Raw genomic sequence first — 26508 nt, forward strand, 5'->3', positions numbered from 1 at the left:
TTCTTTCTGGTTGCTGGTGAGAAATCTAGAAGTTAATAACATTATTTACGACAACCAATGATATAATTCCTACATCGTTTCTAAATACTACTATAATGTACAGCAGTCAGTCTTCAACTGTATTTCAATGCATGATCATTACAAAAATAAAAGGTGAGACGTCTCATTGGTGTGGCTGTGCCGTTTTCTTGGTCAGTAGGATCACGAAACTTGGGCAAAAATTCAAAAATAGACAACATATTTGACCGTATTTACCGAAATAGATAATATATTATCATATTTATAAATTTAATATGCGTATTCGATAACTCATTTACCGAAAATGGTGAACAGTGACATATTCGGCACATCAAGTGTCGAATATGATACTGTTTACCATTTTTGACACCCGAGATACCAAATATCAACTGTATTCGGTACCTCAAGATACCGAATATGATAAACATATCATATTAGGCACTGTCCTTCCGAATACAACCAGCGCGAGTCAACTCCTTTTTGCCATGAACAGTACCACGTTTATTAAATTTCGTCTTCTGTCTACTTCAAAACGGTGGTCTTCTGTTACTCTAAAAATTTTAAAATTTTTTGTACGTGTTCCATAATCCATGTGCAACCCATTTTAATTGGATTCACCCAAAAATCCTTTGTATATTTTAAACTAAAATTCTCCAAAAAAAAAGCTACTTTTATAACTTCTAAACATTGTTAGTGCATCACATAAATTCCCAAAAATCTGGGAAATATCACTAATATTGTAATTATGTGATGGAATAATTTCTAAAATTATTTCTAGCCCTAGGTTATATGATGAAAAAGTGATTTTCTTTGTAATGCTTCATTTGTATGCATTTTTATCATTTCATGTGATATTCTTATTTTAATTCAATTTAAATTTAAACAAAATCTAACTATCTTATTATTTTTATCCTGTTAACATGCTAACATGTTAACTACATTTCTGAAGAACTACTGCTTAAATATAATCATACTTTAAGCAACTACTGCTTGCACCGTTCAAGAGACGCGCAAGCTCGCCCACCGTTCTTCAGAAATGTAGTTAACAGGTTAGCATGTTAATAGTCTAAAAATAATGAGATAGTTGAATTTTTTTAAATTCAAATTGAATTAAAAGAAGAATATCACATGAAATGATAAAAATGCATACAAATGGAGCATTACAAAGTAACTCACTTTTTCATCATATAACCTAGGGCTAGAAATAATTTTAGAAATTATTCCATCACATAAGAAGAATATTAGTGATTTTTCCCAGATTTTTGGGAATTTATTTGAGGCACTAATAATTGTTAGAAGTTATAAAAGTAGTTTTTTTGAGAATTTTAGTTTAAAATATACAAAGGATTTTTGAGGAATCCAATTAAAATGGGTTGCACATGGATTATGGAATACGTACAAAAAATTTTAAATTTTTTGGAGTAACAAAAGACCGCCGTTTTGAAGTAGAGAAGACGAAATTTAATAAACATGGTACTGTTCATGGCAAGGAGGAGTTGACGGAGGCTGGTTGTATTCGGAAGGTCAGGTGCCGAATATGACACGATATTCAGCATCTTAGATGTCGAAAATGGTGAATAGTATTATATTCGGTACTTGATGTGCCCAATATGTCACTGTTCATCATTTTCGGTAAATGAGGTACCGAATACGCATGCTAAATTTATAAATATAATAATATATTATCTATTTCGGTAAATATGGTTGAGTATGTTGTCTATTTTTAGATTTTTGCCCGAAACTTGGTGGCGTGTGAGCTACGGAGCAGTACAAGTTTGCTACCGGTATAAGCTCCTGTCTGTGTGGTGAGTGGTGTGATGTGTACGAGTCTGGAGGGGACTGGTCGCCCATACCAGACATCGATGGAGTGTTGAGTGTGTCTGTGTGTGTTCATCAACTGTGATAAAGAAGTAATCAACATGTGGCCCACGAGTTCGCGGTTACGTATAAAAGTGTTGGGAAGATAGTTTGTTTGTCACTGTCAGATGATAGGGATTATTGAATCTTGTCTGAGCCAGCTTCCATCATTATTGTTGAGAACGACGATTAGAAGGAGATAGATAGATGTAATATTAAATTCTTTCAAATCGAATAGATTTCTTCTTTATTTCACCTAATGTATATTAAAAATTCAAGTGAAAGTAAATAGAAAAAAATAAAGAAAAAACAATAGCACGTGACTTTATAGATGAGATGTGAACATAAGGTTCTATTTAAAACTATTTCACGACCCTAGTCACAAAAATATCGTAACTCTAAAAGAAACTCAAGAAGATGGTCACCCAGTGAAGAATATTTTCAAATTGATGACTTAGAAGCAATGGAATACGATATCCAAATTTATACTATTGTACGTGTATTTTATACCCAAACAATAAAGAGATCAACTTTACAAAGGTGAAAAAATTACAACTCAAAAAGGAAAACGAAAATCACAACCGAAAAAGAAAAACTTGCAAAAGAAGCACGGAAACAAAAAGCAGGAGACTAGAAGGAGATGATCATAAGTGCATGCGAGAAAATTAACTTTATTAAGTACAAAAGTAGTCCTATTTTAAACAGATTACAAAGTATTTTTCTCTTACAAAAGCTCTAGCATATTATAAAGACTAATCATATCATCTCATCTCCTCCAAAACTTATCACTAAGTTCTTAAATAACTGGCTCAAGGCTCCCCTACAGCTATACTCCTCTATTTATAGGACTATAGAGGTGTCTTAGCCTTTAAATTTTCTTATTCCCAAAATACCTCTCACTTATAATGACCTCCTACCTATCATCAGAGCTTTTTGATCCATTTTTCACTCCGTTCATCGAACGGCAGTGACTTCTTCCTAACTTAACTTCGTCTCGACGCTAGCTTCACGATGATACCACGTGCACTCCATCCACCCATAGTTTTGATACCAAAATGTGAAACCGCCTTACACGCTTCTCAAAGTGTGACTTAGTGCCTTTTACTCTGGCCCCAAGCAAGCATCCGGTGTCGACACATATACTTCGTCTTGTGATCTTGACCACCGGCAAGTCTCTCCCGCTCTCGATTTTTTGAGCCATCTTGTTACTTGCACCGACACTCATTCGCTTAACTTTGTTAACACATCATTTTCATCCATATTCTCATCTGTTATTTGACCTCCATGTGCACATCTAGGATTACCCTTGAATCTGTTTGGCCTCCTTGATCGTTTAGCACCAAGCACCCTGCTTAGTCCTAATCATCCCACCGTCAATCGTCAAGTTACATCCATCACCTACACATTATGAGACAAGCAAACATGCATATTCAAACCTCCAAAACATCTCTAATTATCCTAACATCAAAATCCCTGACAAAGGACCAAAACCATAAAAAATTGTGAACGTCGGATGTTCTAGTGTGTACCTATCTCTGAACATCGGATTATTCGGTGTGTGCACTGCTTTCTCTGGTGAAAACCTTTTGGAAAACCCTCCGGTGAAACATCTGGTGTGTATTAAGCCCATCACCGAATTATCCAATGAGTACATCTGCATCAGATCTCATTTTGCAATCTCTCTGATAAATGGTCTGGTGTACCCTCTGGTTCACTCCGCCCATCGTTGGATTATTCAGTGTGCATCTTCTCTCTGGCGAAAAAAACATACCTCTCTAGAAAATGCTTCAATGTTCACATCCTCTGAACACTGGACCATCCGGTGTACAATCCAAGTTTTGCCTCTGTATAAAAAAAGCATCAGTGTGTACTGTTTTTGATCACTGGACTATCTAGTATGTATAATTTCCTACATACTGAAGGGATCAGTGACGTCCTAAGAGGGAGTGAATTAGTACACTTAGAACTATTTTGGCTCTAAAAATAATATAAAATAAACTTATATCAAATTCTATATAGATGTGCTTTAGGTTTATCTAGTGTGTCTACTCTACCGATCAAAACACTTGCAACCCATCTAAGAATGTAAATTACAAGAATGTAAATGCGGAAATGTCAATAAGGTAGAAAAATCAAACTCGCATAAGAATTTTTTTCCGTGGTATCGATAGCATGAATACCACCCCTAGTACACGTTAGAGATCCACAAAGGATATGCTCTCGGTCGGCACCCAGTCATAGCTCTTGAGCCATCAAGTCACAAAGACAAGGCCTCCACCTGGATGAGCCAACAAGCTACCAAGGTAAGGTCTCACCACTAGCCTCTCTTCTGGTTCTTTATCGTCGTGATCACTTTGGAGCTCGAGCCACCAAGGCAAGGGTCTCCGTGTCCCTGCATAATCGTCTTGCTGCCACTCCACACCAAGTTGGAGGGACAACAAACTTGCCGGTGAGTCATCAAGGCTCTAAGGTGCCAGCGTACCACTTGGTACAAGGTTGGATCACTCCTTGATCCATTCTCTAGGCAGCAGTCACATAGCAACACTCTCTCTATGTCTATAAACACTAATCACTTACTAATCTTATGCTTAATCACCTTGGATAATCGCTTTAAGTATTTTGGTGGCTTGAAAGTCTTCTCAGGTATACATGAACTTCTCTGGACTACAGTAGCATGCCACACCTTCAAATGACTAAGTGTAGGAGTATTTATAGCCTTAAATCCGCGCACTAGCCGTTAACCCAACAGCTTAGAAAAGTTAACACCAGATGATCCGGTGAGAATAATAGTACTAACACCGAATCATCCGGTGAGTACACTCTCACAAACTAGCCGTTGGAACCTTACTCAAGCCTCTGTGAACAACAGACACTCCGGTATATACTTCATCTCTATTACCGGACTATCCGATGAGTTATCCTGAGTCATCCGAGCCTTTTCTTCTTCTCTATATAAATTGCTTCGGTGAAAGCATCCGGTGTACATCACTTCATCACCGGACTATCTGGTGAGTTGGTTTCAGCCAACCGAGCCAATGCAACACTCTCTAAAAATAATGCTACGATGCGCACAGCCTTAATCATCGGACCATCTGATGTGTTGAACTTCATTCTGCCTCTTTACACTGTTTATTATCTGATGTGTACAACACATTGATTATCGGGCCATCCAATGCTTTGATCTTCAACTTCAATGACTGCAACTTTCTCTGAACAAAATACTTTGGTGTGTATATTTTTTGATTACCGGACCTTCCGATGAAGTTTTCAGGCCTCTCTTCCCTTTGCCAAATATGCTCTGGTGAGCTTAACACCCAGAGCACCAGTCCATCCGCTGAGACAAATCTTCTTAAGACTTGTCCAATTCAGTCCAATTTTAACCCGGCTACGGTGATTTATTCATATATTGTATCTATGAGACCTACTAATATATATTCTTGACAAACATATTAATATCATTAACTATATTATCATTAATCATCAAAATCATAATTATAATCTAATATGGTTATTTTTGCTACACATATCTAACCATCCGATGAGTATAATTTTCTGGACTCAGAGAAAAAACACAAACTCTATTTTCTTTTCACTTTTAGTCAGATATAATTATATTTACAACATATAGACATGTTCATATAACTAAAACTCATCAAATCTAGACTATAATCTTATCAATCGCTCATCATAAATAAATCAAGATATATTTTCACTTAGTTTGTCATCTATTACGCCAGCTTGGAAGTGATCAGATGCTGGAAACAAAACCCCAGATGACAATGTTGACGATGATCGATCCCATGGTTGGTTTGCTCTGTTATTTGCGAAGTACTACTTAGATGGTGTAACTGATCCTCTGGTTCTTTGCTTGGACTCTACAGTCCATATGGCCATGGCTCCTCATGTGTGTGACTACTTTTCACTTTTCAGTTGTTAGGGCGGTGTGACTGTCCGCTAGCGGTTTCAGATCTTGAGGTGAATGTCACATTGACCGGCTCCATGTTCGCAGTTGCCGTCTAGCCTTTGTAGCCTTCCATCGCAGTCTGCTTCTAGCAGGAGCAGTCCCGGAGCTGTCCTTCAATCACAGTTGCCGTCTGCGCTCGAGGAGTAGCTAGCTGAAAATTTGGTGCTCCGGGACTACTGGGCAAAACCGCAAAGGAAGTAACTGTTGAATTCGTTTCTACTTAACCCACTCACTATTTCCTTGCAATAATGTTTTGGTTCACCTTTTTTTTTGGTTTCAAGTTCAGTATTAAGCATTGCAGATTCTAAAGTTTAGTCTCTGCGTGTGATGAGATGTGCTTTGCGCCGATCATAATGTTTATCATGCGGCGTTACAGATTAGCTAAATTCCTGTTCAAATCTCACATGAAACAACTTGAGCATCTTCAGGTTTCAGACTCGAGGGGCGTGCCTCAGTCTGTCAGTTTGTTTCGAGCAAGGAAGCATCTCTGAAAGTAGAACGTAAGCAGGTGAAAGCTAGGGAGAATCAGGCCAGCCAGAAAGCCAAAACGCGTTGCCTTTAAGCCTGTTTTCGTGTTAATTAAGCTTAGAGTTAGTACTAATTTCTCTTTCCTTTGGCGCCAAAAGCCCCAAGCCATCTCGCAAAAGATCACCTCTCTGGAGCCCTCTTCAGACTGTAAAGCAAAAGCATCGATACGCTGCATGCCTCATTTTATTCGATCCCATTGCTTCGCCCACAAGCAGCGCATTCCTTCCTTCCTTCCTTCCTTCCCTCCCTTCTCCACACAGCCAGCCATCGATAAGCAAGCAACCCCGCTACATATGCAGCATCTGCATTGTTCTACCTTGTTGCTTCGTCCATAGATGCACTGATACGCACAAGCACAGCGCAACAGTGTTCTGGATACATTGGTAGAGGTGCCACGAAGAGGAAGGAATTCAGGTGACGTGCAGGGAGCAGTTGTGAGGGAGACATGAACGGCGGCATGGCGCCTCGGCCGAGCACGGACTGGGGTCCGATCATCGTGGCGGTGATCCTGTTCGTGGTGCTGTCGCCGGGGCTGCTGTTCCAGCTGCCCGCGCGGGCGCGGGTGGTGGAGTTCGGCAACATGGCCACCAGCGCCATCTCCATCCTCGTCCACGCCATCATCTTCTTCTGCCTCCTCACCATCTTCGTCGTCGCCATCGGCGTGCACGTCTACGCCGCCTAGCTAGCTCGCATACATGGTGTCCTTTATTGGTTAGTTGTCCTAGTGCTCCATTGAACAGAGACAGCACAGTTGTTGAATGATAAGTTGCTCCTCTGCTCCGTATGTTGAGGCTGTTGAAGAACATAACTATGCCGTCGATTCTGGCAATAATCCAATGTTACTGACATTTTACCGCTTACTTAGGTAGCGTTTGGTCGAACGAAATTGAATGAAATGAGATCGTCCTGACGCGATGAGACTGGATATGATGGCTCTAGATGAAGTGGTACAAGTAGTTTTTTTAGGTGTATGAGATATTACGAGAATATGTTTTATTAGTCGTATAGAGTTAGACGATTTGATATAAGATTATGTTTTATTGTCTGAATGGGTTAGGTTGGATGGACTGTATAGTATGATAAAAATACATATAAATAAAGTATTACAAATAAATTTATTTTTTCATCATATAACCTAAGGTTAAACATAATTTTAGAAATTATTTCATCACATAAGAAGAATATTAGTGATTTTTTTTTAGATTTTTGAGAATTTATTTGAGTCCTAACAATTATTAAAAGTCATAAAGTAGTTTTTTATGAATTTTAGTTTTAATTCTACATAGTCATTTAGATAATTCTAATTAAAATGAGTTACATATAAATTATGGAACATATATAAAAAGTTTTAGAATTTTTGAAACAATAGAAGATGACTTGTGTTATTGTTGTACATGATGTGGGACGAGCGGCCCTAGATCAAGGTTAACCTTACCGACCGGAGCTCGGTTACCGAGCTTCGGCGGTTACCGCGGTATCCGGTCAAAAATTTAAAAAAAATTGGACAAAATTTATTTGGTAAAATTTGAAATTTGGAAAAAAATCGTGATTTTAGCCGTTCGGTAACCGGTCGGTTTGGATCGGTTACCGAGCGATTTTTACGATTTATCGAACGGTTTTCTCGAATTTTTCGTATTGTCGGTAACCACTTGGTTTTCTCGGTAACCGCTCGGTTTTCTCGATTTTCAGTGAAGTTCAACAAAAAACCTAAAAATTTTCTCAATTTTGTAAAATCAATAACTAATTCATCTGAGCTTCAAATCAAGCGAAACAAATTTTGTTAGTTTTCTTGTAACATGATCTACATGATAAAAGTATTTATACTCATAAAAATTTCAAAATTTTCTGTGAGAAATTGTATTTGTTAAACCAAGTTAAATGCATAGTTTACTCTTTGCTAATCCAAAAATCATGAAACTAATTTTGTTAGTCTTCTTACATGATCCTATGTCTTTTAAAAATACATGAACTCATGAATTAGTTATTGTAACATGCATGATTGTGTAAATATATTGCGACTAGATTAATTCATAACTGACCCATCACACCTCAAAAATTAGTGAAATCACTTTCATTAGCTTATTTATACTATGATTTACGTAGGAAAAATAATAGTAGATATGAAAAAGTTAATTACAGTGCTGTTTCTTAACATATTCACTTTATACTTGTGAACTTTGTAAAAATCATATAGAAATTAATAAAACTCTAAATAAAGTGAAATCAATTTTAAAGATTCTCTTAAAATAAATTTTACACAAAAAAATATGTGTTTGTATGTTAAAATTTTCCTTAACATGAGTTAATAACTGAGCCGCACGCTTCAATTTTTTTCATTTTTTTAAACTTCCTCTCTATAGAATATGATGCAAACGACATTATTTTTGAAAAAAAAATTCACATAAGATCTTAGAATTGTGTCTAGTTTTTTTAAAGATTTGTTTTGAATTTTTTAAATTTTTTATTTTTTTAAATTTTTTGAACTCAAATTCGGTTACCGTTCGGTTTCTAAAACCGGACCAAACCGAAAAGTTCGATTATCGCAGTTTTTGAACGGTTACCGTCGGTTTTTTAACCGTGCCCTGATGGAGTCGTTCAACCGGTTTCATCGTATGGAGCGGTGCATCATATTTGGAGAATATTCAGAAATCGGGATCCACTCATCCAGGACGAGCTGATCCAGTTCACGAACCAAACACTGGACGACAGTATTCATTATATACAAGTTCGTCGCATCCAGCCTCGTACAAGAAAACAAGCGCACCCTTACAGTCATCAGTGTCATACGTGCCTGAATTTATGTGCTTTTGTCAACTACAATCCTAACTTTCCCTCAGTAAAGATGAGACTTTCCTTTCAAAAAAAAAAGAGAAAAAGATGAGACTTCCTTTCTTGTTACTAGAAAAATCAGATATTTTATTCCCTGTCGGTTTTATTTTTAGTTTCCTTCATGCTTAGCCTTTCAGTCAAAATTCATTGTTCACAGGCAATACTCGACCGTTCTAATTTTCACTTTTCTGTTTAAAATAGTAATATTCTGTTTCTACAAAAATTCTATAAATTTTTGTACGTGTTTCATAATCTATGTGCAACTAATTTTAATTGAATTCACATAAAAAAACTATGTATAATTTAAACTAAAATTATCTAAAAAGACTACTTTTATAACTTCTAACAATTGTTATGATCTTAAATAAAATCACAAAAATCTGAGAAAATTTACTAATATTCTTATTATGTGGTGGAATAATTTATAAAATTATTTTCACTCCTAGGTTATATGATGAAAAATTGAGTTCCTTTATAACACTCCATTTATATGCATTTTTATCACATGTAAATGAACTCATTTTTGTAAAGGAACTCACTTTTTACCATATACCCTAGGGTAAGAAATAATTTTATAAATTATTCTATCATATAAGAAGAATATTAGTGAATTTTCCTATATTTTTGAGATTTCATTTGAGGTCCTAACAATCATTAGAAATTATAAAAGTAGCCTTTTTAAGATAATTTTAGTTTAAATTCTACACAGGATTTTTGGATGAATCTAATTAAAATGTATTTTACATGGATTATGAAATATGTACAATATTTTTTAGGATTTTTGAAGAAATAGAAGATCACTGTTTTGAATACAGAAGATAGGAAAGAGAAATTAGAGTCATTGATTACTGTGCCTGTCAACAGTACTATGAGCAGTGAATTTGGACAAAAAGTCTAACAGAGTGGCATGCAAGGAAATAAAAATAAAATTGATGGCAAAGAAGGAAATCTGATTCTTTCAGTGGCAAGGAAAGAAATGTTATCTTTTCTGATGGCAAATAAGTAATTTACCCATCATTGATCTAGTTTTTTTTTTTTTGACTCTTCGCCACTGAATACAGCTGTAGTATCTGAACATGAACGCGCGCACACTCACTCCTCACACACGCACCCACTCCACGTACACCTAACGCACGCACATGCTAGCCCTACAACTACACACAGCTTGAAGAAAGCGTCCATCCAAAGATCACCAGGACCTAAGAATCCCGAAGACGACGAGCACGTCGCAATCCTTTCTGTAGCACCACGCCGGAGAAACTGGAGAAATCTGAAATAAATCGGAACTCCCGTGCGACAGCCGGACTTGAAGCCCGGCTGGGTTCGGCACAACGCCGGTGCCTTACCATCGTGCTGAAGGCACGTTCGCCATATCATGCCAGTTTGTTGGTCTGTTCTGTTACGGGGGAATAAAATATAATGCCATATCATGTTGAGGAAAACTAGCATAAAGTGATTGCTCATCTGGTGCGGTGGAACTGTTAGCATAACAGGCACGTGTTCCATGGTCACCGCCACTGACGGTGGAATTGTACCATTGTTCAGTTGGAACCAGCACATCATCACGAGGCCTCTCCCTGGCCTTTTCTGTAGCCAGACGAGAGGAGGAGCCACCCCTTTCCGAACCCAAAACCCTAATCTTCTTGTTCCCCACAGTGTTTGTTTCTCCATCAATAGCATCATTGAGCCCATGGCATAGGGATCGGGTGAGTGTGCTCCCACAAGCCCAACCGACACATTTTCTCCTCTAGAGGTGTTTGAAAAGAACAAAAGCATGATTTGTAAGATGGTCGGGTCAAATAAGTCATTGACTCCTTCAAATGTAAATGAGAGATGTACGTAAATTTATGTAGCGCTCTAATTTTTGCATTGAAGCTCCACAACCACAATCGACTTATTGAAGACATGCTCTCTTTTGTTTTAACTTTGTTATGATTTTCTTTATTCTTTTTGTTTGGCTTTGTGGATTCTCATGTAGAAGTCAGAGATGTACTTTTATTCGTTGTATTATCTTGATATGACTAAAAGATTCAATAAAACATTCTTTTTCCAAAAGAAATGTAACTTTGTATAGATGGGTAGCGGGATCGGTAACAATAAGTTTGTGCCGATTGCCTAATGCAGAAACAACTATTAAAAAATCCATATACTTAAAGGTTGAAAGCTATGATGTCAGATGGAAATAAAATACTTTGAAATCAGGTTCGAAATGGAGAATTTAGTAGAAAACTTCAAAGGAACTATACGATTCCTGCAACATGCCTGTCTTTCCTAGTAAAGCTACAGGTGGCCGAAAAGAGAAGGATACTATGCCAAACTCTACCCATGGTAAAACCAGATAAAACATGAGTTTGGATGATTAATGGAAGTGATGGTATCCTACTCACTAGGGTTTATATCCAAGGTTTGTTTTTTTATGTATCTTACTAAGTTGAAATTTTCTTTTAGTTGTAAGTGATATACCCATCGAAAGTGAGACGTGTATAATGATTTCATAAATCTTCAAGCTCCAAATCTTCCATCTTCGGTAGGCGTTATATATATAGATACACGGTAATGTTATTCTACACCCTCGGTCTAACCAAACCTCGCTATAGTAGCCCTCGTCCTAGCCCACCCGTGAGCAACTAGGGCACGCCACATGGTGCGTCAGTCGCACTCGTGTCCGTGCCAGCGCCATCCTACGCCACGTTGCGTGCCACTCGCGCCCACACCTACGAGCTAGCACGCGCCATGTGTCCTTGCCCTACGCCCCCACGCACCCTACCCGTGCTCAACTATTGACCACTAGAGGTGTGATCAGCTACTGAGAACTACTGAAATAACTACTGAAAAAATACTAACACTACCGACAACAACTGACATAAACTACTGAACAAAATTTACTATGACTTAGAGCAACTAAACAACTACTGACATTATTAAACATAAACTACTGACACTATTGATACTATTAAACAAACTACTGATACTACTGACACAAATTACTAACGACTATTGACACTACTAAACAAATTTTCTATGGCTTGAAACTACTGAACAGCTAAACTACCATGCACTACTGAGTATTATTGGACTACTAAACTACTAAACACTACTGGACAGCTACTGAACTATTGAATGCTACTGGACTACAAACTACACGACGCGTGGCGTGCAGCGCAGGAGTGAGCGGTGTGCGGGCTATGGGGACATGTGGCGCGCAGTCTAACACGCGGTCGAGCGCATGGGGTAGAACGCATGGCGACACACAGGTGTGTGCACGGCGTGGGCGGGCAAGCGCACATGGGGCTAGCGAGTTGAGCTATACTGTGTTAGGTCGGGGTGTTGAAAGTGCATCTAGGACTCAATGTGGGTTTTGATAATTGATGACAAATAATTATGGGACTAATGAGTTTATTAAAGTTATGAACAAGTTTTAATCTCATTAAAAAAGTTACATGATGTTGGCTTAAAAAAAAAAAGAGAAGCGGCATGTAGTCACTTAATATATTTAAATTGTCTTAGAATTCAAAAATCTTTAATTAAATTATCTTTTGTAAGCTTTAATTGTGTTGTTATTAATCACAAAAGGGAGAGATTGAAAGTGTATTTAGGCCTCTATGTGAGTTTTGGATAATTGATGACAAATAATTAATAGATTAATGAGTTTATTAAAGTTATAAATAGGTTTTAGTCCCATTAAAGAAGTTAAATGATGTTGACATCCCTAAAAAGAAAAGAAAAGTGGTATCAATAGATTTAAATAGATTTTATTTTTGAATTTGAGTATAGATATGTCGTTCTATCAAGAGGGATGCGTATAGATAGATTTGAAGATATCTCAGTGCTCGAAGTACTCATTTAGACCAAAGAAGATATACACAAATCACCCCACGAATATAAAAAAGTTCTAAGCCTTAGTTTGTACCCGGAGTCTCCAAGCTGACTCGGATACTTTAGATTTTTGTGTGTCAATCAGAGTCTCCGAGTTTAGCTCCGGTAGGGGTATTCGATTAGGGTTTTTGTGTTTTAACTGGAGTCTCCGGGTTGACCTGGATACTCTGGGTCAGTTAGTGATTTGGGCCCTCCGAGTTGGGTTTCGGACAGGGCTCTCGGTTGCACGTTATAGTGCCAACCTAGATACTCTGAGTCAGTAAAAAAATACTGTAATTGTTAGTTTTTTTGAAGGATATAAATACCCCATCACCCCCTCTATTAATGTGATATTGTTGCTGAACCAACTCTAGACAAGCACATTCATAGCCATTAAATAACCCTCTTAACTCCTCTAGTGTATCAAATCTTACAAGATTTTGAGAGTTGCATTGGGAAAGTGAGATTGAGTGCTAGTGAGCATAAATCCATTTTTTGATCACTTGAGTTCGTCATCAAGTTGTCGTTTCGCATTTGTTACTTTGGAGTTTAGAGCTCCTAGATGGCTAGGAGTCACTCGGAGAGCACCCAAGCTTGTGGGGTGCCCTAGAAAGTTTGTGAAGGTCATCCTCACCTCCGTAAGAGAAGATGAATATTTGAGTAAGTTCAAGCTCGATCTTTGTGGTCATTTGGTGAGGATACAGGTTAAAAGAGATCAGGCTTTTTGTGAGTACCTCAATGGAGATGTAGGACCGTTTTATCCAAACTTCAAGAAACAAATTCTTATCTTCTTTACCTTTTTGCATATTTTCTCGTTCTAGTTGATCTTTAGGGCAAGTTATCCAATATATATATTTGTGAGTTTGTAGCTATAGGTGGTTAGTGAAAATGTCCTTAAACTTCCTTTAAAACCTACGGTAATCTTTAGGGCAGTGAGGATGGAAATAGAGATGAGGACTATGAAGAGGGCAACGACTAGATCTTTATCTTTGCTTCTCTTTTCTTCTTGGTGCTTGATACCAAAAGAGGAGAGAATGCCTTTATCTTCCTGCTATCTATTCTCCACCTGAATCCGGAGTCTTCGGGTTTAGGGTAATATCCTGCCTCCTTTATCTGTTGAAATCTTTATCGTTTCTGTTGGACATGTAAGACTTATTGTAATAATGTATGATAACTATGTGATAGTATGATAGTTGTCTATCTTTAAATTGGCAAGTCTTTATCTATGTTAGTGTGAGATCTTTAAGACATTCTATAGTATAATGTTTGTTTCTCTCTTTCTTTTATTATGCGATATACCATGTCATATACAGATTATCATATTCACTCACACCCTTTACACCCAACGGATACTAAGATATATAGGGAGTCCTCGCAATTTTTTTTTTTTTTAAATATGTGCATTTTATCTCAAATTCAAATTTATCTAATGCATACATTTAGAGGGAGTTCACATATATCGTAGAATTCATAATCTTTAATTCAATTATCTTTTGTAAGTTTTAATCATGTTGTCATTAATAAAAAAAAGGGAGATTGAAAGTGCATCTAGGCACCTATATGGGTTTTAGATAATTGATGACAAATGATTAAGGGACTGCTAAGTTATCAAAGTTATGAACAGGTTTTAGTCCCATCAAAGAAGTTAAATGATGTTGGCGTCCCTTAAAAAGAAAGAAAAGATTTAAATTTATTTTATTTTCGAATTTAAGTATATGTATGTCGTTTTATCAAGAGGGATGCATATAGATTGACTTTAAGATGTTTTAGTGTTTAAAGTACTTATCTAGACCAAAGAAGGGAGATACAAATTATCCCACGAATACCAGGAAGGTAAATGTCTTAATCTGAACCCAGAGTTTCCAGGCTGACCTAGGTACTCAGATTCTGGTGTGTCAGCCGGAGTCTCCGAGTTCAGCTCCAGTAGGAGTGCTCTATTTAGTTTTTTTATCCGAAGTCTCTAGGTTGACCCGGGTATTCCAGGTTCTGTTAGTCATCTGGAATCTCCGAGTTGGGTTCCAAATAGAGCTCTCGGTTATGCATTTAAGTGCCAACTCGAAGTCTCCGGGTTATGGTACTCCGGATCAGTAAAAAATCTTTGTAAGGACTAGTTTTTTGAGGGGAGAATATATATACCCCTCGTCCTCTTTTTTAAGATGCCGTTGCTGCTGAATCAACTCGAGATAAACACATTCATAGCCATTCAATAGCCATCCTAACTCATTTAGTGCATTGAATCTTACAAGATTTTAAGAGTTAGGTTGGAAAAGTGATATTGAGTGCTAGTGAGTATAAATTCATCATTTGAGCAATTGAGTTCGTCATCAAGCCGTCGGTTCCCAGTCGTTACTCTTGGAACTTGAAGCTTCTAGATGGCTAGACGTCACTCAGAGAGCAGCCAAGCTTATGGTGTGCTCTGAAAAGTTTGTGAAGGTCATCCTCACTTCTGTAAGAGAAGAGAAAGCTTTGAGTAAGTCCAAGCTTAATCTTCGTGGTCGCTTAGTGAGGATAAGAGTTAAAAGATATCAGACTCTTTGTGGGCACCTTAATGGAGACGTTTGACAGTTTGATTTGAACTTCAGGACATAAATTCTTATCTCATTTACCTTTTTGCGTATTTTCTCGTTTGAGTTCTTTGGGGGCAAGTTGTCTGATCTATATGTTTGCGAGTTTGTAGCTACAAGTAATTAGTGAAAATATCTTTAAATTTCTTTTGAAACCTATGGTAATACTTAGATTTAACTAGATTTACTTAGGTGTTCTTAGCTTTCGATTTCCTGTTCCATTCGAACTATCCGAGTTAAGCTTGAAATATTCGGATCCCAAAATCTCCGAATTGATCCGAAATATCTAGAATCTGTAATCCACTATTAAATTTTATTTTTCGAGAAACATGTATTCACCCGCTCCTGATATATCATGTACATTCAGGTGTAGAATAGTGGGTGTAAAATATCACATGTTGTGAGTGTGTGCGTCTGGATCGATGTTTCTTAAGAAAAAAATCACGGCATCTCGGATGCAAGTGAGAGCAAGCAGCAGCAATTGGCCACCGCCCGGCCTCACATCAACCCCACCCGTCAGCCGCCCTCTCACCCACACGGACAATCTGACGTGGCCCAATCAGCTAGTCGTGTGCGCGCAGCAGCAATGCAGCCTCGTCCACGCGCGCGCACGCATCAACACGGGAGCCCCAAATTAATCTGCCTTTCCACCATCCCTCCAAGGGAAAAAAGAAATCTGGAGAAATCCGATTGGCCAAAATTTTAGCCGCACGCCGCGACCTTCGCTTCCGTCTCCGGTCTCCCTTCCCCCCATCTCGTGGGAGCTCCCGGTTCGAGGGAGGGGCCCCTCGCCGCAGCGGATCAGCGCCGTCGCCGATCTCGGAGGCCCTTGCTTCCCCCCGTGGCGGCGGCGGGGGGAGATGGACGGCGGCGCGGGGGCAGGGGCCCACGTCTCCGGCAGGAGGAGCGTCTCCTCGTCCTCCGCCTCCAGGAGGAGGGGGCCGCCCGCGGAGAACGGCCACGACGGCGCCGCGTCCAGGAGGTCCTCCGCCTCCATCTCCCGGGGCAACTCATCGTAAGGATTCTTCGCACCCCCTTGTTCATTTGCTGCTAGATGTAGTTAGTACGGAGTACTACCTCTGTTGGATGCTTAGATTGTGTGATGTTGTGTGGTTGTGGTCAGAAGCATGGAATAGCTTTCAGGTCTCGCTTTGTGTGCGGCTTCGATATGTAGCCTTTATTGAATTCGATTTTATGGAGTCGAGGGAGGATAAGAGATTTTGATCAGTATTCAGTCTAACAGTACGATTCCTTTTATTCGCAATAGAAAGTGCTGAATCCCATTGAGCTGTTACAACCATGTGCGTATTCATGGTTTTTGCTTTGGAATTTTAGGTTACGTAAGGTAGACACATTTCACTGAGAAGCAAGTTTGGCTCCACAATGTCATTGAGAAGCAAGCTTGGCTCCAAAATGACATTGATTGCTGTTAAACTTTGCTTGGTTCAACGATGGTTCTGCTTTCGAATGATTAAAATCTAGTCCAACCATATGAACTTCGCTGCTCACATAATAATTATTAGGTCAATGACCGGCGAGAGAACCGTGAAGAGGCTCAGATTGTCCAAGGCACTGACAATACCGGATCACACAACTGTGCACGAGGCTTGTCGGAGGATGGCCTCACGCAGAGTCGATGCTGTGTTGCTGACGGACTCCAATGCTTTGCTATGTGGGATCCTTACCGACAAGGTGAGGAAGATGCCTCTTCGCTTTACGGGCCCCATTTTGCTGACTTGGATATTCTTGATTTCTCACTGTATGCTGTCTTCTGTCTACACAAATTAGGACATAACCACACGGGTTATTGCTCGTGAATTGAAGCTGGAAGAGACACCAGTCTCAAAGGTCATGACTAGAAACCCTGTCTTTGTTCTCTCTGACACACTTGCGGTTGAGGCATTGCAGAAGATGGTGCAAGGTGTGTAGATATTAAGATAATTTTTGGGCATTTTCTCTGCAGCTTTCTTGATGTTGCCTGAAAAGTATAATTTGATTTCAGGTAAGTTCAGGCATTTACCTGTTGTGGAGAATGGTGAAGTCATGGCACTGCTGGACATAGCCAAATGCTTATATGATGCAATTGCACGAATGGAAAGGGCAGCTGAGAAAGGAAAAGCAATTGCTGCTGCTGTTGAGGGCGTAGAAAAGCACTGGGGAACAGCTGTATCTGGTCTGTAGTAATCATATTCCGTGTCCTTTTTATCTTCATTCTTTATTTTGAAAAAAAAGATTTAGATATTTGACTTCACTCTACCTTCTCTTTTATGTTTGACCTGTATTGATCACCTGTATGCTAAGCTTTATTGTCTGAAGTTTGGCCTCATGGCTTTTGTAGTATGCCTCTTAAATGCTTTCTCATTTTTTTGCAGGTCCTAACAATTTTATTGAAACTCTTCGAGAGCAGATGTTTAAGCCATCGCTGTCTACCATTATTTCTGAGAATTCAAAGTAGGTAATATCCTATCTTTTTTAAAATAAGTACCTTTCTTAAGCATTCAAAGAATTTAAATGCCATTACAGAACAACTTATTTGCTAACCTCGATTTCGTAGAGTGGTCACTGTTGCACCAACAGACACGGTGTTGACAGCATCAAAGAAGATGCTGGAATTAAAAGTGAGTTCAGCAGTTGTAGCAATTGAAAACAAGCCTGGGGGAATTCTGACGTGAGTACCTCTTTCTCAATCTCATTATAATACTGCTTATACTTCTTTCGACACCTGCATTAAATTGAAAGCTACTTCCTTCGTTTTCCACGACAGCTCTAGAGATATATTGATGCGTGTCATAGCCCATAATCTTCCTCCTGAGTCCACTACAGTTGAGAAGGTAAGTCTCAATAAGAATTATCTTATCATTATCCAATGGCATTGCATTCTTCTGTATCTTCTTCATTCTTGAAACTCCTTTCCACAGGTCATGACTCAGAGTCCTGAATGTGCCACAGTAGACACCCCAATCCTTGACGCCCTTCACACAATGCATGATGGGAAATTTTTACATTTGCCTGTTGTAGACAGGGGTATGTCCATGAACTATGACAAATTAAGTCTAGTGATCCTTTGTAAGGCTGTTAAATTGTAAACAACTCTTGGATTTATGCAGATGGAAATGTTGTAACTGTTGTTGATGTTCTTCACATAACTCATGCTGCAATCGCAACGGTGAGTGACAACTCCCTTCTGCTTGAATCTGGTTTTGAATATTTGTGTTTCCTTGTGCATATAAACGGTCTTACTCCTATGCACATGCTTTTGGGGTGTGGAGTTAGAAACCATTTGTTGGCTATATGTTACTGCCCACAATACTTGGTTGTTCAGCGTGCACCTTCAAGTTCTGTGAATGCATTTTAATTTGTCTAACTTGTTATATGCTGCATGATATAAGTTACATTAGTAACTGTTAGCAAACTGCAAGATCTACGGTGGACCACTATGTTAGTGTATTTATCTGCCCCAATTTTGGAATGCCTGATTATTGTTTTGCACCTAGGTTGGAAACAATGGAGCAGCTGGATCCGAGGCGACATCTGCCATGATGCAGAGGTTCTGGGATTCAGCAATGTCCATTGGACCTCTTGACGACGACGACGACTCTAGAAGGTAAGTCTTATCTTTTGCATCTCATCCTTATGATGGCATTGTTTTGTTTTTTCAGTGGCTTATTCATTTGGCATTTTCTCAGCGAAGGATCAACGAAAGTGGCATCTGAGGCAACAGACATAGGAAGATCAGCATTTTATCCAGCTTCTGGTTTATCAAACACTTTCGGGTTCAAGATTCAGGACAAGCAAGGCAGGATGCACAGATTTAACTGTGGTGTGTACCCTCGTATTAATTTCATGCTATCTGGAGTTATTTCATCTATGTTTTTCCATGCCTTCCCGTTTGGGCTTACATTGCTTTCTGGGCTTCACATGTTTCAAATATCAGAAACGAGCAGCTTGACGGACCTGATAACTAGCATTCTTCAGAGGGTTGGCGATGACATTGATAGAAAAAACCTGCCTCAAATTTTGGTATTGATCACACTCATTTCTCAATATGTAATAACCATATCACTATTTCAATTTTCTAAGTTTTGTTCTTTCCTGATACCACTTCTCAGTATGAAGATGAGGACCATGATAAGGTGATACTTTCATCAGACAGTGACCTTATAGCTGCTGTAGACCATGCAAGACAGATCGGCTGGAAGGTAATGTCCTTTCTCAAGCAAAGGTGAATCATTTACCTGTCAAGGATGCTCATCTACGCTCCTCTAGCAGAGCCTAAGGTTGCACTTGGATTATGCTGGTGCTGGCCGCCGGAAGAGAGGGGGCGGTTCTTCGGATTTCGAGTATGCTGGAAAGGACGCATGGGCTTCCGCGTACAGCGCCGTCGCCGCTGGGGCGGCTCTAGTTGCAGGCCTTGGCGTGATGGCTTACCTGAAAAGGGCAGGGTAGCTTCCAGGCTCGACAGGGAGCACGCTTTCGATCGTCTTCATGATACAAATGTTACTGCATCGGAATGACCAGAATGGCTGTGTAATTAATTTTTGTGAGAGAAAAAAAGTGTAATAATACTGTCACGGCAGTGTATGACCGCCTTCATACGTCTACACGGTTCGAGTCTTCATGTTAGTTAATTACCATGGTTGTCGGTGTCACGGTTGTACCGTAAACACATCGACATTATACAATGAAGAAGCATTATTGTTCACCTGTTTGCGGTTTGCCCCGTTTCCATTCAGAGTTCGGACTGATGCTTTTGAAGCCATCGGTTTGCTCGAAGCCGGACTGAGCTTGTGGTAAGTGTTTCTACACTGCAAATCCGGTGTCATTGAGTCTGATAGCCTCTGATCGATTTCTGGCTGCACCAGTACGTGGACTCATGGAGTCATAAAACGGAAGCCAGCATTAACTGGGCCTCTCTATCTAGCAACTTAACATTGTGTTCATAGGAGCCCACGAAATACCCAACAACATGTCCCAGAAAACATCGTCGCAAAAAACAAAAACATGTCCCAGAAAACAAACTCCGGATGGGTTGATTTGCTTTGTTTTACGGCCCAATACGGCGCGCCAATTTTCAGCGAAAACTACGTGCAACTCCTCTTGAACGAATACTTTTTTTTTTTTTGGCACACGCTTCCTATTTCTCGAGCCACACTGAAAGCACATATTTGTTCAGTCCACGGTCATTTTCCTCACCGGCGACTCCGGCGATTTGCTTCGAGGGCGATGAACGACGGAGGAGGCGGGCGACGGACACGCCGCCGGCCGCAGGAGGTGGTGTGGTGAACGAAGACGGTCTAATAGAATCAGGTTAGCGCGGCGACCGACGGCAGGCAAGGCGCATACAGGAGGAGTCGGGCGGCGCAGTCATTGCTGAGAAGAACAGTGTGCAATGGATGAGAGGAAGAAGACAAAATCTGGTTCGTCCGATGCACACGTGTGGACGAAAACGTCGACCGAAGTACCGAACCCAAGTCGTGTGAAAGCTAGCATCACCCTTTTTTGTGCGACTCGCCCGACAGTTACCGTGCCCACCCTAACCCTACACTTGTCCTGGCCATCGGCCAGGTCCTGCGTGCTCCCATGCGTGACGCCAGCCGGCCAGCCCATCATTCTGATGTCATCATTATGGGCTCTGGCAGGGGGAGACATGCACGCTCGAATGGCAGTCAGTGCCTGCTTTCAGTGCGCCTGCTGCCAGCTCGATCCATCATGCAGCTAGCAGAACGGCATGAGCCGGAGCCGGCGGAAATGCAGGTGCAGCCACTGCGCAGGTAGCAGGAGATCCAGCACCGCACATGCATGGCAGGTACGGCTAGGGCCTGATTGGTTGCTCGGCTCCTGCAGTCCTGGTTGTGTGCGTACAGCTCAAGCAGGCTCATACAGGTGTTTGGTTCTCCAGCTGGCTTCGCGCGTGCAGCTGGTGCTGTTTGATGGGTGTTTGGTTGGCTGCGCGCGCTCACATGAGGTAGTTTCCGCCGATGAAAAACACTGTGTAGCCTAGCTCCACGGATACAAATGAAATCCGTGTTTCTCGCGAGCCAGGCCGGCAACATAGACGTGCAGCCATCCAAACACACCCTAGTAACCACATGCAGCATGCATATGCTATGCATCATGCTCTGCTCTGGCATGCTGGATCCGAGCCGGGCGCGTAGGCGGAGTGCCGGAGTCACTGCGCGGTGGGAGCAGGGCTCACCAGCGTGGCACATGGCAGACGCGGGCAGTTCGTTACCACGCGTCAGCTGACGCTGAGCCTGCATATTGGATGCGCATGCGCCTATGGCTATGAAACCGAGCTTGGCAGGCAGGTAGCAGTGCCCTCCTTCCTCACCGCGCCTCGGTTGACCGTGCACGCTCTTTGTACATACGCGCTGCGCCTGCGCGCGTCCCCGGCCCCCCTCGACCGCGCGATGGCGCCCGCCCGCCCGCTGGTGCATGCCGTGCGCGCTTCTACCGGCTTGCCATTGTGCTCATCTTCTCTGATGTCGCACGTCGTGCATGCACCCCTCCAGCACCTGACATTGCCAAAACCATGCATTCATTTTCATCGGCACTCGGCAGCCGACATGGCGGTCCGGGCACCGAGTGTCGGCACTACTTCTCGTCGTCCTCTGCACTCCCGTGTTGTGTTATCGGTTGCCAGGAAAATTAAAGGATGGCGCATAATTTATTTTGGCGGCATCGAGAAGACGAGAACTCGATTCCATTTCGCAGGTTAGTTGATATCCGACACTACTTAAAAAAACTATTTTACACATTTCTAAGGCAATTCACATGGTAATAAGTTGCAAAAATTCATAATTTTTTTATACGAAATTAGATGACGACAAACTTTATATGAAAACTATAGCGCTCGACGAGATCTATAACTTTTTAGTTGAAAACCTTTTCATTTAAAGTTATTATCAAATGTTGAAATGTCAATCTCCATCTATAGTTTGAGCCATATTCAAATAGGTATGTCACAATATTAAACCTTGGGAGGAGCAGACTAAGAACTACTATACACAAGCTTCAAAGAGGAAGCACTCTTATAAAGACCGAAGTGAAAATAGCTTCTTTTTCAGCATTAGTTTTGACCTTCTTAGGAGTCTTCTCGCTAAGATCCGACCCAGATTATGCTTTGCTTTGTTATTATTTGAATATTTTGATTTTAAATGAAAAAAATTTTAACTATAAAGTTGTAGATCTCGTCGAGAGCTATAATTTCAAAATAAAATTTGTTCTCATCCGGCTTCATATGAAAAATTTATGAATTTTTATAACCAATTGCAAAAATTCATAACTTTTCATATGAAGTTGGATGGTGACAAACTTTATATAAAAGTTGTAGCATCGACGAGTTCTACAACTTTGCAGTTTAAAACCCTTTTCATTTAAAGTTATTTAAATGTCCAATTAATCGTTTGAAGTTACAGACAGAATCGTGTGACAAATCGTGTGACTTGTGACTTGCGCATGTGCAGATTTTCTCGAGTAAATATATATATTTTTTGATAAAAAATATTAATTCTAAAAATTGATTAACAGAAATGGTCCACTTAAGTAACCACCTATAGAAATTAAATTACTAGACACAACCTGCTTAAGTAACCGTCTATAAAAATATATTACCACAGATGAAACCGCCTATAATAATATATTTCCACATACAGTTCGTTAAGTGAACCATATCTGGTAATATGTTTTCACAGACAATATCTTTTGTGCATGTGAAAATCGTTTATTTTCACACACCTTCGATTAGAGGCGAGTGCCTAAATACATGTGCAAATGGGTTACCATCCATATCTGAAAATAATTTTTGTAGTAGTGTGAATCCGTATAAAAACTAAGGTATATTTGGTTCACATCTAAGGTTAGTCACATCATCTATTTTTAGATAACTATTTGGTTGACTATCACAACTATGATAAATTATACTTTATTAGTCATTTAACCCAAATATTATATACTTAATTTTTTTACTAACTTTATCATATTTATAATTAAGAATTTATTAATCGCACTTTTTATAACAAGCTATACTTAATTTACGTACGATATAGTAAACGTAGACGCGAACAAAAATATCCTGCGTACTGAGCTAAATGCCATCCTAAGGCTAGCTCCAACTAAGTGGTATTTGCCTCCTCTATCACTGTAGCATTGGCCGTTATTACTCTGCTGCCTCCAAACGAGTATCTTAAATTTGTTGTACCCTCCCTTCTCTTCTCAACATTATTCAAAGAGGATAACTATAAGCTTGAAAGGAGACGAGAGTAATGAAAGATGAAAAATAGGTACCTATTAAAAATAAAAAAATAAAAAATAATCTAATAATATTAAAAAATATTATAATAATATTTTAAAAATAGTTTTTTATATCTATCAGAGATAGTCTAAACAGATGGCATCTCAGTAGGAGATAGACTCTGTTATTTTGCAAATGCAGTACATGTTATTTTGGATTGTTCGAGGCGACAACATTTTTGCGGTGACCAGTAGACCGGGTAAAAGTGGGAACCGGGTCCTCTCATCATTTACGCAGAGTCACGAGCAAAAGGTACACGTTGCTGTCCTCTTTGAACAGTGCCATGATCAGAGTACTATAAATCACAGGTGAATATACTGTAGATTACTGTTGATCGGGACACCGAATACCGTGTACACGGATTGTTCGCCCGTGCCTTTCCTCTGGTAAGTCAATGAACCGGTTCCGTGAAATTTTACTTTTATGCCTATAATTTCTTTTTTTTATATGAAGATACCTCATTTTCGTTATAAGTAACGGACCCTCGTTTAAACATCTTATATCAATGAGAGAGGATAGACAAAGTAGAACTAAGGTTTAACAAGTATGTGATCCACACCACACATAGACATAGACCGAGTAACCGAACCAAACTAAAATCACTGCAAACATCATCATGCATTAGTACCACCTGTTATGCACAGATAACTGCAAGTAAAATCTACTGGGGCGCAATGCACCACCAAATCTACCGGCGCGCTCAGCGCTCAGCACACTTTCCCCTTTGCCCCCTTACGTGTTCATCGTTCTCCCACTCGGCTCTGCCTTGCCGCACTCTCTCGTCTCTCTGTTTAGAATCGGATTGCGTAACCTAGATAATAAATAAATGGATTAAATATTTAGTTTTCTTATCGGTAGATGTAAGTATTTATATACGATAAATAATTATGTTTGCATCTATTTAAGAAGCATTCTTCCTCAATGGATGTTTATTGTCGAAAGGACATGAATAACCGTAGGATATTAGTCATTTTGGTTCGTAACATAATTCTTTGATCAATGCTGTTTTATGTATATATATTATTTTAAGAATTTTTTTAAAAATCCTATGAAAAAAATATGAGCAGAGTGATAATAATAATATGTGATATACTATTAAATTTTCTTTAAAACCCAGTAAAAAATAAAAAGAAATTGATATAGCATATGTGGATTATTGTGTCACTGTAAACTCATATGAGACAACTTAAAAGGAAAAATTTATAAGCGAGTTTAGAGAACAATATATATGATCTATGCATCAAATATGTCTTTGATACCTCATTTAAAAATTATGGTAGGAAAAATAGGAGATATAACATATATTCTTGTGTAGATATTACCACATTAAAATCTTTTATGAGAAACATTATAAGTAAAACTCACATAAATAAAAAGAGTTTAATATGTTGTATGAAAATATTAAAATTCAAGAAGATTCCACCTGATCATTGCAAATCTTGAAGTCGCCGCATATCAATATTATGAACATATTGGAATATCTAAGTTGATAAGGACTTTGTGAATAAATTTACAAGGTTATCGTAAGATTTAGTTTGCAAGATATATATCTCTCTATTTTATTGTAACTCATAAGGATAAAATAATTTAGGAGCAATATGTTTAGTGATATTGCTCTTTATATAACTTGTTTGTATCTGAGCAACACGTGTAGTATTATCTTTGTAGGTAATAGTTGATGATTCAATAAAACTAATACCACATGATTTTTTATATGGTTGATCATTCTGCGAAGCCATACATATATATGTGATGTTTCAGAATGATAGATGGAAGAAGACGCTGAAATCTATTTTGATGACACCTATGAGATAGCTATATTATCATGAAATCAATATGTGATATATCGTTATGGGATCAGTTATATAGCTTGTATCTAGATATCCCACTATGATCATATTTTAATTTTTCAGATAGAATAAACCTAGATCTTTGGTGTCATAAAGATATCTGTGGATATTCTCTTCGACTCCCGTCTAATGACGTTGTTAGAGTTGCGCTATTTGAACTAGAAACTTATCTGAAAATGCAATATTAGGCATATTGCGGTTTGCAAGATACATGAGTGCTTTGATGACACTAAGATATAGAACTTTAGATTCAATATCTTTTCATCGTCAACCAAAGGTATGAATAGATCTTGATTCATATTTAGGGATTGAGTGACTATAAGTGTTTTGATGGATATGATTGTCCAATATCATTTGGATATTAGTGAATTGATGGATAAATATTCCTCAATGAACATGCTCAAGTTGTAGAGTTAAGCGAAATTTGGTTTTACCCAAATCATTTATCTCAAATTTCGTCTTAAGATGATTACATAATTTGTCATGTGTGGTTTGGAGATGATACAAAACCCAATTGAGATTTCATTATGAACACACATATGCAATCGCCGTGGTTAGAGTAACACTTGTGTTGATGAAACTCATTTAGTCAATTGTATCATAATCAACTTAACCGGTTGAAGTCATAGAGCGGCTTAAAGTTTACACTATATATATATATATTGTAATTTGTATTTAAATTTATAATTTGAAGTCAATCAGGGACTTATATGGCTCTGCTTGTTTCTGCTTCTTAGAAAAACTGATAAG

General features: G+C 39.1%; 2 protein-coding genes across 2 annotated transcripts; both read left to right on the forward strand.

The window, feature by feature from the left end:
* The first annotated feature begins 6602 nt into the window (after positions 1–6602).
* Positions 6603–7215, forward strand: LOC133890919 (uncharacterized). The gene has a single exon (XM_062331562.1). The coding sequence runs from the start codon at positions 6813–6815 to the stop codon at positions 7047–7049; it is 237 nt and encodes a 78-aa protein (XP_062187546.1). The 5' UTR covers positions 6603–6812; the 3' UTR covers positions 7050–7215.
* A 9040-nt stretch (positions 7216–16255) lies between these two features.
* On the forward strand, positions 16256–20317 carry LOC133927530 (CBS domain-containing protein CBSCBSPB1-like). The gene is made up of 14 exons (XM_062374004.1): positions 16256–16630; positions 17139–17307; positions 17404–17536; positions 17618–17788; positions 17988–18066; positions 18170–18283; positions 18380–18446; positions 18534–18639; positions 18723–18781; positions 19110–19219; positions 19302–19435; positions 19550–19635; positions 19725–19814; positions 19885–20317. Exons 1-14 carry the CDS (start codon positions 16476–16478, stop codon positions 20059–20061), a joined length of 1650 nt encoding a protein of 549 aa, XP_062229988.1. The 5' UTR covers positions 16256–16475; the 3' UTR covers positions 20062–20317.
* The last annotated feature ends 6191 nt before the right edge of the window (positions 20318–26508 follow it).

Source organism: Phragmites australis, chromosome 1, assembly GCF_958298935.1.
Source record: "Phragmites australis chromosome 1, lpPhrAust1.1, whole genome shotgun sequence".
In the NCBI taxonomy this organism is placed as follows: domain Eukaryota; kingdom Viridiplantae; phylum Streptophyta; class Magnoliopsida; order Poales; family Poaceae; genus Phragmites; species Phragmites australis.

Coding starts and splice junctions, on each gene's coding strand:
- LOC133890919 (XM_062331562.1), top strand. CDS start 6,813: ATGAACGGCGGCATGGCGCCTCGGCCGAGCACGGACTGGGGTCCGATC.
- LOC133927530 (XM_062374004.1), top strand. CDS start 16,476: ATGGACGGCGGCGCGGGGGCAGGGGCCCACGTCTCCGGCAGGAGGAGC. Junction 17,537..17,617: donor ATTGCAGAAGATGGTGCAAG/GTGTGTAGATAT, acceptor ATTTGATTTCAG/GTAAGTTCAGGCATTTACCT. Junction 18,284..18,379: donor AAGCCTGGGGGAATTCTGAC/GTGAGTACCTCT, acceptor TTTCCACGACAG/CTCTAGAGATATATTGATGC.